At 44.7% G+C, this 11,800-nt stretch overlaps 1 protein-coding gene across 2 annotated transcripts in view; it reads left to right on the top strand.

Moving 5' to 3' along the window:
• nrp1a (neuropilin 1a) overlaps nt 1-11,279 on the top strand; it is a 165,087-nt gene extending 153,808 nt beyond the window's left edge. For both annotated transcript variants that reach the window (XM_061922361.1, XM_061922360.1), the window contains exons 14-18: nt 5,051-5,194; nt 6,707-6,984; nt 7,905-8,001; nt 8,078-8,131; nt 10,495-11,279. In XM_061922361.1, coding sequence (XP_061778345.1) covers nt 5,051-5,194; nt 6,707-6,984; nt 7,905-8,001; nt 8,078-8,131; nt 10,495-10,781 — 860 coding nt within the window. In that variant the 3' untranslated portion in view covers nt 10,782-11,279. The remainder of the gene's footprint in view (nt 1-5,050; nt 5,195-6,706; nt 6,985-7,904; nt 8,002-8,077; nt 8,132-10,494) is intronic.
• Nucleotides 11,280-11,800: the final 521 nt, after the last annotated feature.

The following is an 11,800-nucleotide window of genomic DNA, read 5'->3' as shown; positions in this document are numbered from 1 at the left end:
CTGATCCCACAAAAGGGCAAGGTAAAAACTCACAACCCAGTGGGATGCCAAAGTGAATGACTATGAGAAACCTTGGAAAGGACCTAACATAATATTGTTAGATTCCAGTCCATAGTGGATCCAACATAATATTGTGATAGCCCAGTCCATAGTGGATCTAACATAATAGTGAGAGTCCAGTCCATAGTGGATCTAACATAATAGTGAGAGTCCAGTCCATAGTGGATCTAACATAATAGTGAGAGTCCAGTCCATAGTGGATCTAACATAATAGTGTGAGAGTCCAGTCCATAGTGGATCTAACATAATAGTGAGAGTCCAGTCCATAGTGGATCTACATAATAGTGCGAGAGTCCAGTCCATAGTGGATCTAACATAATAGTGAGAGTCCAGTCCATAGTGGTTCTAACATAATAGTGAGAGTCCAGTCCATAGTGGATCTAATGTAATAGTGAGAGTCCAGTCCATAGTGGATCTAACATAATATAGTGAGAGTCCAGTCCATAGTGGATCTAGCATAATAGTGTGAGAGTCCAGTCCATAGTGGATCTAACATAATAGTGAGAGTCCAGTCCATAGTGGATCTAACATTATAGTGGGAGTCCAGTCCATAGTGGATCTAACATAATAGTGAGAGTCCAGTCCTTAGTGGTTCTAACATAATAGTGAGAGTCCAGTCCATAGTGGTTCTAACATAATAGTGAGAGTCCAGTCCATAGTGGATCTAATGTAATAGTGAGAGTCCAGTCCATAGTGGATCTAACATAATATAGTGAGAGTCCAGTCCATAGTGGATCTAGCATAATAGTGTGAGAGTCCAGTCCATAGTGGATCTAACATAATAGTGAGAGTCCAGTCCATAGTGGATCTAACATCATTATAGTGAGAGTCCAGTCCATAGTGGATCTAACATAATAGTGAGAGTCCAGTCCACAGTCAGAGGTCCCCTAAAGGTGACTGTGTAAACAGAGCGAGGTCCCCACTAAGTCAGCATTACCAGAAAACACACACACACACACACTTCCCTGGCCTCTGTGGAGTCTTTTCTCATGGTGCGACATGTTCTGATGGAGAACACCATTGTTGTGACGCCCCCCCCCCCCTCCCCCCCCATTATTACCATAAGGCACAAGTCCCCACTCTCATTAAAATCCACAAGTCTCTGAGGGTAAAGAAAGTTTCTCTTTCAAATGGACGCCGTGTCCTGAACCCTTTTGTCCCTCATCAAGACTCTTTGCTCTCTCAGCCATTCATACATGTGTGCATGTTGTCACCTCAAAGTTGGCCCTTTGTCTTTAAGACCTGACAACCCAGTTTTTGCAAAGAGGTCTGCTGCCCTCTGGTGGCCATCAAACAGATGACACTGCACCCTCACTAACAAGGTTTAACACTGCAGGCCTTTTTGGAGATCTGGTCTTTTCCAGCTGACTGTTTACACAGCTGGCTACAATCGGGCGGAAGCCGGTGTACACCCTGGACAAGTCGCCACCTCATCGCAGGGCCAACATAGATATACAGACAACATTCACACACTAAACCCCAAAAAGGGAATAAGCAATAGAACATGGATGTTTGTTTACACTGCAAGTAAAATGTGATTTTTACAATGTGGCCCCCCAAATGGGGCCCCCACTTGAGTTGGAGTTGACGTCAAACACACCTCCTTACAGTACTGTACATCACACGGGTTGAATTGTTGACCACTCCTCTTGACAAAATTAGTGCCGTTCAGCTAAATGTGTTGGACTTGTTTCTTCAGCATTGTCCACGTGTTTATTAAGTCACGACTTTGGAAAAAGGCCATTCTAAAACCTTCATTCGAGCCTGATTTACCAGTTCCTTTACCACATTTTTGGGCTCATTGTCCTGTTGGAACACCCAACTTTGTGCCCAAGACCCAACCCCCAAACTGATTATTTTAGCTTGTCCGGAAGAATCTGGAGGTTTTTCTTTGTCCCATTTACTCTCTGTAAAGCAGCAGTTCCATTGGCAGCAAAACAGGCCCAGAGCTTAATACTACCACCACTATGCTTGACGGTAGGCATGGTGTTCCTGGGATTAAAGGAGCTTTTCTCCTCCAAACATATTGCTGGGTATTGTGGCCAAAAAGTTCAATTTTTGTTCCTTCCGACCACAGAACTTTCCTCCAGAAGGTCTTATCTATGTCCATGTGATGTCGGATGAAACAAAAAATGGAGATGTTTGGCCACAATACCCAGAAATATGGTAAGCGCATACTACATACCCGGATCAGGCAGATCGGGTCAAACTCGTTTCACAAAATATTATTTTTATTAGCGCATGTCTAGAATTTCCACCGGGTCAAACTCGTCACGTCACGAGTGACAATTCACCTGTCATCATTTTCAAAATGGAGGAGGCTAGTTTCAATCATTTCAAATCGCATAAAGGGAAGAAGATTAAGAGCTATTCAGTAGGATTTAAGGTCCAAGCTATTGAATATGCTAAATATAACAGTAAGCAGCTATGTTTTATTAATATACCATAGCTTTAGGTGTCAAATATGAGTCATTAAGTGACTCCCGCCTCCTGGTGGTAGAGGGCGCTAGTGATCCTTCTTGCGACTACTCGGCTGCAGAAGAAGTGACGACAAGCAGCAAGAGTTTATTTTTTCCTCTCGCTTGCACTTTTAACATGGAGGATTACATATCTAAAATAAAACCGTTTTCTAAACTGGACTTTCAATGGAAGCAGGAGGTAATAAAGGAAGATCTCCATCGAGACAGAGAGACTTTTAAAACTGAAGAAAGATAAGGAAGACTTCTATAAACAAGTTATCGATGCTTTTGATCAGAAGGAGCTGCGCATGAACTTCATTTATAAGTAAAGGGAAGACCATAATAAAGTTTTTTTATTAAATGTACTTTTAATGATGGTATCCTTACATCACACTCAAATTTATAAGCGCAGGCCTAAATTTACCGCATTCCTTTGGGAAACGCCGGAGTGAGAAGAGGTTTTAAATGAATTAGCGCCCCGGCGGCAATTCAAAGAAATACGGTACCTCCAAAATCTTCAGGATTTTGTGAGAGTCCAGTCCATAGTGGATCTAACATAATAGTCTGAGAGTCCAGTCCATAGTGGATCTAACATAAAAGTGTGAAAGTCCAGTCCATAGTGGATCTAACATAATAGTGAGAGTCCAGTCCATAGTGGATCTAACATAATCATGTGAGAGTCCAGTCCATAGTGGATCTAACATATCAGTGTGAGAGTCCAGTCCATAGTGGATCTAACATAATAGTGTGAGTCCAGTCCATAGTGGATCTAACATAATAGTGAGTGCCCAGTCCATAGTGGATCTAACATAATAGTGAGAGTCCAGTCTATAGTGGATCTAACATAATATAGTGAGAGTCCAGTCCATAGTGGATCTAACATAATCATGTGAGAGTCCAGTCCATAGTGGATCTAACATAATAGTGAGTGCCCAGTCCATAGTGGATCTAACATAATAGTGAGAGTCCAGTCTATAGTGGATCTAACATAATATAGTGAGAGTCCAGTCCATAGTGGATCTAACATAAAAGTGTGAAAGTCCAGTCCATAGTGGATCTAACATAATAGTGAGAGCCCAGTCCACAGTGGATCTAACATAATAGTGAGAGTCCAGTCCATAGTGGATCTAACATATCAGTGTGAGAGTCCAGTCCATAGTGGATCTAACATAATAGTGTGAGTCCAGTCCATAGTGGATCTAACATAATAGTGAGTGCCCAGTCCATAGTGGATCTAACATAATAGTGAGAGTCCAGTCTATAGTGGATCTAACATAATATAGTGAGAGTCCAGTCCATAGTGGATCTAACATAATCATGTGAGAGTCCAGTCCATAGTGGATCTAACATAATAGTGAGAGTCCAGTCCATAGTTGATCTAACATATCAGTGTGAGAGTCCAGTCCGTAGTGGATCTAACATAATAGTGAGTGCCCAGTCCATAGTGGATCTAACATAATCATGTGAGAGTCCAGTCCATAGTGGATCTAACATAATAGTGAGAGTCCAGTCCATAGTGGATCTAACATAATATAGTGAGAGTCCAGTCCATAGTGGATCTAATGTAATAGTGAGAGTCCAGTCCATAGTGGATCTAACATAATATAGTGAGAGTCCAGTCCATAGTGGATCTAACATAATAGTGAGAGTCCAGTCCATAGTGGATCTAACATAATATAGTGAGAGTCCAGTCCATAGTGGATCTAATGTAATAGAGAGAGTCCAGTCCATAGTGGATCTAACATAATATAGTGAGAGTCCAGTCCATAGTGGATCTAACATAATAGTGAGAGTCCAGTCCATAGTGGATCTAGCATAATAGTGAGAGTCCAGTCCATAGTGGATCTAACATAATAGTGAGAGTCCAGTCCATAGTGGATCTAGCATAATAGTGAGAGTCCAGTCCATTGTGGATCTAACATAATAGTGAGAGTCCAGTCCATTGTGGATCTAACATAATAGTGATTTTCAGGATTTTGGAGGTACTTCAGGGCGCAGTTGGGTGATCCAACACTACTAATTGGCCTATTGGTTAATGTCGTGAGTTCGAATCCCGGCCGAGTCATACCAAAGACTATAAAAGTAGTACCCATTACCTCCCTGCTTGGCACTCAGCTTTAAGGGTTGGAATTTGGGGTTAAATCATCATAAATGATTCCCGGGCGCGGCACCACTGCTGCTCACTGCTCCCCTCACCTCCCAGGGGGTGATCAAGGGTGATGTGTCAAATGCAGAGAATAATTTGTCCAACAGGACAATGACCCCAAACACACGTCAAAAGTGGTAGAGGAATGTCCAAAACAGGCTAGAATGAAGGTTTTAGAATGGCCTGACTTAAACGTGTGGACAATGCTGAAGAAACAAGTCCATGCCGGAAAACCAACAAATGTAGCTGAACTGCACCAATTTTGTCAAGAGGAGTGGTCAAAAACTGAAGCAGAAGCTTGTGGATGGCTAACAAAAAAAAAGTTGGTGGTAAACAAAAGTCAACTGGTGACTGATTGCAACCGTTTTTGTTTTGTTTTTTGCAGATTTTAGGTGGTTTGCCTGTGATTTCGGCTGGGCCAACGACCCGTCTTTCTGCAGGTGGACTTCAGAGGACACCAACTCTCGCTGGCAGATCCAGTCCAGCGGCACACCCACCCTCAACACCGGACCCAACATGGACCATACAGGTGGGCCACTTTCGCCACTATGCAGGCCGCTTGGGAACCTGCGTCCTCTGCAGTGGACTTTGTGGGCCTTTTTGCTACTGCTGGGCCGCAGCCGCGTCACAGTGTTTGCTAAAATTCTTCTTGTGTGATAGAGTCCTTCCGAATGGATGCACGCTCATGAAGACGATATTACGTTTCGTTTAGAAACATAATGTGAATTTTTAAAAAGGAAAAAATATGTTGTGATGCTAAAAAATATCGATATAATCATAGTAGTATCGACTAGATACGCTCTTGTACTTGGTATCATCACAGTGGATGTCAGGTGTAGGTCGTGTACTTGGTATCATTACAGTGGATGTCAGGTGTAGGTCTTGTACTTGGTATCATTACAGTGGATGTCAGGTGTAGGTTCTGTACTTGGTATCATTACAGTGGATGTCAGGTGTAGGTCTTGTACTTGGTATCATTACAGTGGATGTCAGATGTAGGTTCTGCACTTGGTATCATTACAGTGGATGTCAGGTGTAGGTCTTATACTTGGTATCATTACAGTGGATGTCAGGTGTAGGCCTTGTACTTGGTATCAATACAGTGGATGTCAGGTGTAGGCCTTGTACTTGGTATCAATACAGTGGATGTCAGGTGTAGGCCTTGTACTTGGTATCAATACAGTGGATGTCAGGTGTAGGTCTTATACTTGGTATCATTACAGTGGATGTCAGGTGTAGGCCTTGTACTTGGTATCAATACAGTGGATGTCAGGTGTAGGTCTTGTACTTGGTATCAATACAGTGGATGTCAGGTGTAGGTCTTGTACTTGGTATCATTACAGTGGATGTCAGGTGTAGGTCTTGTACTTGGTATCATTAGAGTGGATGTCAGGTGTAGGTCTTGTACTTGGTATCATTACAGTGGATGTCAGGTGTAGGTCTTGTACTTGGTATCATTGCAGTGGATGTCAGGTGTAGGTCTTGTACTTGGTATCATTACAGTGGATGTCAGGTGTAGGTCTTGTACTTGGTATCAATACAGTGGATGTCAGATGTAGGTCCTGTACTTGGTATCATTACAGTGGATGTCAGGTGTAGGTCTTGTACTTGGTATCATTACAGTGGATGTCAGGTGTAGGTCTTGTACTTGGTATCATTACAGTGGATGTCAGGTGTAGGTCTTGTACTTGGTATCATTACAGTGGATGTCAGGTGTAGGTCTTGTACTTGGTATCATTACAGTGGATGTCAGGTGTAGGTCTTGTACTTGGTATCATTATAGTGGATGTCAGATGTAGGTATTGTACTTGGTATCATTATAGTGGATGTCAGGTGTAGTTCTTATACTTGGTATCAGTACAGTGGATGTCGGGTGTAGGTCTTGTACTTGGTATCATTACAGTGGATGTCAGGTGTAGGTCTTGTACTTGGTATCAATACAGTGGATGTCTGGTGTAGGCCTTGTATTTGGTATCAATACAGTGGATGTCAGGTGTAGGCCTTGTACTTGGTATCATTACAGTGGATTTCTTTCCAACAGGTGGCTCAGGAAACTTCATCTTCACCTCAGCGACGGGTCTCCAGGAGACGAAGGTGGCCCGGCTGGTCAGCCCGCAGGTGGCGCCCCCGCAGGCGGACCTGTGCGTGTCCTTCTGGTATCACATGTTCGGCTCGCACATCGGCATGCTGCACGTCAAGCAGCGCCGGCAGACGGCTGACGGGCCCGCCGACATCCTGCTCTGGACCGTCAACGGTCACCAGGGCAACCGCTGGAGGGAAGGCCGGGTCCTGGTGCCGCGCACAAACAAGCCCTACCAGGTACAGGACCCCCTGTAGTACCCGCTCTCTTTTACTACGCATCATTTTGCTGAAATAAGCAGGGGCGTCAATGATAACGTTGCTTGGACGGCAACATGTGTCACTCCAAAACCTGTATGTACCTTTCAGCATTAATGGTGCCTTCACAGATGTGTAAGTTACCCATGCCTTGGGCACTAATACACCCCCAGACCATCACAAATTCTGGGCTTTTACACTTTGTGCCTGGAACAATCCGGATGGTTCTTTTCCACAACGTCCACAGTTTCCAAAAACAATTTGAAATGTGAACTCCTCAGACCACAGAACACTTTTCCACTTTGCATCAGTCCATCTTAGATGAGCTCGGGGCCCAGCAAAGCCAGCGGGCGTTTCTGGGTGTTGTTGATAAATGGCTTTGGCTTTGCAAAGTAGAGTTTTAACTTGCTATAACAAATGTAGCGAACATCTGTAGTTACTGGGGCGGTATAGCTCGGTTGGTAGTAGAGTGGCCGTGCCAGCAACGTGAGGGTTGCAGGTTTGATCCCCGCTTGCACCATCCGAGTCACTGCCGTTGTGTCCTTGGGCAAGACACTTTACCCACCTGCTCCCAGTGCCATGCACACAGATATTGGGTTTCACAATGTAAAGCGCTTTGAGTCACTTGAGAAAAGCGCCATATAAATATAATCCACTTCACTGACAGTGTTTTTTCTAAAGCGTTCCTGAGCACAAGTGGTGATATCCTTTACACACTTATGTCGCTTTTTGAAATGCGTACTCGTCAGACCGCAGAACACTTTCCCACAATTCCACTTTGCATCAGATTGTCTTAGATGAGCTCGGGCCCAGCGAAGCGCTTCCGGGTGTTGTTGATTAAATGGCGTTTACCCAGACATGCTTTGTGAATCAACGCCTAAAAGATGCACTTCCTGTCCCAGGTGGTGATCGAAGGCTTGGTGGAGAGGAAGAGCTGGGGAGACATCGCTGTGGACGACGTCAAGGTCCTCAATGGCCTCAGCGCCACGGACTGTAAAGGTGAGATCAGGAACCCAACACAGTCCTGCGTTCAGATCACTAAAATCATATCAATCATTGTTTCCTGGGTGGACAGATCCAGATGTTCCCACTGAGACTATGCTGCCCGAGGACAACTTTAATGAGATCAGTAAGTATTTTATTCTTATTATGTAGAACTTCTAGGGTGGATCCAGGGATTATGTTTTGAAATAGTATAGAACAAACCTCATTATTAAATATATAGTAGGCCTCCACGCTATACCGGTACTAATTAATCATAAATGGTACTATTCTGCCTCTAAAAAAATGCTGGTTCTTTTTTTTTTCTGTGACATTGCTGGTTTTACAAGCAGATGAAGCCACGCTGTTGTAACCCCTGGCTTGGCATCGTCTTGCTGAAATAAGCAGGGGCGTCCATGATAACAACATATGTTGCTCCAAAACCTGTATGGACCTTTCAGCATTAATGGTGCCTTTACAGATGTGTAAGTTACCCATGCCTTGGGCACTAATGCACCCCCATACCATCACAAATTCTGGCCTTTTACACTTTGTGCCTAGAACAATCCGGATGGTTCTTTTCCACGACGTCCAGTTTCCAAAAACAATTTGAAATGTGGACTCGTCAGACCACAGAACAGTTTTCCACTTTGCATCAGTCCATCTTTGATGAGCTCAGGGCCCAGCGAAGCCGGCGGGCATTTCTGGGTGTTGTTGATAAACGGCTTTGGCTTTACATCGTAGAGTTTTAACTTGCACTTACAGATGTAGCGACCAACTGTAGTTACAAACAGTGGGTTTTCTGAAGCGTTCCTGAGCCCATGTGGTGATATCCATTACACACTGATGTGGCTTTTTGATGCAGTACCGCCTGGGAGATCCAAGGTCCGTAATGTCATCGTGATTTCTCCAGATTCTCTGAAGCTTTTTATGATATTACGGAGCGTAGATGGTGAAATCCCTTAATTCCTTGCAATAGCTGGTTGAGGAAATGTTGTTCTTAAATTGCGCGAGCATTTTCTGACAAAGTGGGGACCCTCGCCCCGTCCTTGTTGTTGAACGAGTGATCTGCTTTTATACCCAATCTTGGCACCCACCTTTTCCCAATCAGCTGTTCACCCGTGGGATGTTCCAAATAAGTGTTTACCTTGTTGAGAAATGTCGTTCTTAAACAATTTGCGCAAGTATTTTCTGACAAAGTGGGGACCCTCGCCCCGTCCTTGTTGGTGAACGACTGAGCTGCTTTTATACCCAATCATGGCACCCAACTGTTCCCAATTAGCCTGTTCACCCGTGGGATGTTCCAAATAAATGTTTAGCTGGTTGAGAAATGTCGTTCTTAAACAATTTGCGCAAGCATTTTCTGATAAAGTGGGGACCCTCGCCCCGTCCTTGTTGTTGAACGACTGATCTGCTTTTATACCCAATCGTGGCACCCACCTGTTCCCAATTAGCCCGTTCACCCGTGGGATGTTCCAAATAAGTGTTTACCTGGTTGAGAAATGTCGTTCTTAAACAATTTGCGCAAGTATTTTCTGACAAAGTGGGGACCCTCGCCCCGTCCTTATTTGTGAACGACTGAGCTGCTTTTATACCCAATTTTGGCACCCACCTGTTCCCAATTAGCCCGTTCACCCGTGGGATGTTCCAAATAAGTGTTTACCTGGTTGAAAAATGTCGTACTTAAACAATTTGCGCAAGTATTTTCTGATAAAGTGGGGACCCTTGCCCCGTCCTTGTTGGTAAATGACTGATATGCTTTTATACCCAATCGTGGCACCCACCTGTTCCCAATTAGCCCGTTCACCCGTGGGATGTTCCAAATAAGTGTTTACCTGGTTGAGAAATGTCGTTCTTAAACAATTTGCGCAAGTATTTTCTGATAAAGTGGGGACCCTTGCCCCGTCCTTGTTGGTAAACGACTGATATGCTTTTATACCCAATCATGGCACCCACCTGTTCCCAATTAGTCTATTCACCCGTGGGATGTTCCGAATAAGTGTTTACCTGGTTGAAAAATGTCGTACTTAAAAAATTTGCGCAAGTATTTTCTGACAAAATGGGGACCCTCGCCCGTCCTTATTGGTGAACGACTGAGCTGCTTTTATACCCAATCTCGGCACCCACCTGTTCCCAATTAGCCCGTTCACCCGTGGGATGTTCCAATTAAGTGTTTGACGAGCATCCCTCAACTTTCTTAGTCTTTTTTGCCACTCGTGCCAGCTTTTTTTGAAACAGGCATCACATTCCAAATGAGCTAATATTTGCAAAAAATAACAAAATTTATGAATTGGAATATTAAATATCTTGTCTTTGCAGCTTATTGAATTGAATATAAGTATTCTATTTTTGTTTACCATTTACATAACGTGACAGCTTCACCGGTTTTGGGTTTTGTAGCCACAACTCTCACCTCGCTTCTCTTGTACTTTTTCTGATACTCCTCGTATGCAAGGAAGGGGTTTTTTTTAGTTTTGAATGACCAGATGTTCCTCCTCCCCTTTCTTCCAGTGGAGGAGATCACCGAGTACCCGGACTTCGTGGAGACCAACCAGATCAGCGGGGCGGGCAACATGCTGAAGACCCTGGACCCCATCCTCATCACCATCATCGCCATGTCCGCCCTGGGCGTCTTCCTGGGCGCCATCTGCGGCGTGGTGCTCTACTGCGCCTGCTCCCACGGCGGCATGTCGGAGAGGAACTTGTCGGCCCTGGAGAACTACAACTTCGAACTGGTGGACGGCGTCAAGCTGAAGAAGGACAAACTGACCGTGCAGAGCTCGTACTCGGAGGCGTGATGGTCCCGTGGACCCGCGCCAGGGGGCGTGGACTTCTTCTCTCCGGGAGGCGGACTCTGAGGAGCGCCGCGGGCCCTCCGGTCTTCGGGGCGCGTCAGGAGGTTTGGACTTTTTCTCAGGAGCTGCAGTGACACTGTAGAACCACCACTAGGGGGCACTGTGTACAAAGGTCAATACAGGAAACATGTACAGATAATTTAGATGAAATTTTTATTTTCTATTTTCATTTTTACAATCGGATGCTGGTGTTGAGACCAATTTATTAATAATGTATTTATCATTTTCTGGAAAATAAATGTTGTTGTTTTTTTTGTGCGGGGGGAGTTTTCAAATTAAAATCAGAACTAAATGAAGCGGCAGACAGGGTGAGTCCTCAACATGATCCAAGTCCTTCTTCATGCTTCTGACAGTGCCTTTAGTACTTTTCTACTGTATTTGCTCTAATTTATGAAGGTCACATGATCATATAAACACCTGCAGAGTGGGATCCAAGCCTCACGCCTTTGTCTATTTCCTTGTTTGCCGCCAGGAACCACACTGTGTAAATATATGTGTTGCAGGAAGAGTTTCCATCTTGAAGAGGTGGCAGAGGAAGAGGTGCCATCTTGAGGAGGTGGCAGAGGAAGAGGTGCCATCTTGAAGAGGTGCTACAGGAAGAGGTGCCATCTTGAAGAGGTGCCATCTTGAAAAGGTGCCTTCTTGAAGAGGTGGCACAGGAAGTGGCGCCATATTGAAGAGGTGCCACAGGAAGCGGTGCCATCTTGAAGAGGTGGCAGAGGAAGAGGTGCCATTTTGAAGAGGTGGCAGAGGAAGAGGTGCCATCTTGAGGAGGTGGCAGAGGAAGAGGTGCCATCTTGAAGAGGTGCTACAGGAAGAGGTGGCAGAGGAAGAGGTGCCATCTTGAAGAGGTGGCAGAGGAAGAGGTGCCATCTTGAAGAGGTGCCATCTTGAAAAGGTGCCTTCTTGAAGAGGTGGCACAGGAAGAGGCGCCATATTGAAGAGGTGCCACGGGAAGAGGT

This window comes from Nerophis ophidion, linkage group LG15 (genome assembly GCF_033978795.1).
Source record: "Nerophis ophidion isolate RoL-2023_Sa linkage group LG15, RoL_Noph_v1.0, whole genome shotgun sequence".
In the NCBI taxonomy this organism is placed as follows: Eukaryota; Metazoa; Chordata; class Actinopteri; order Syngnathiformes; family Syngnathidae; genus Nerophis; species Nerophis ophidion.
Note: the sequence above shows the minus strand (reverse complement) of the source record. Positions and strands in the feature narration are given on the sequence as shown.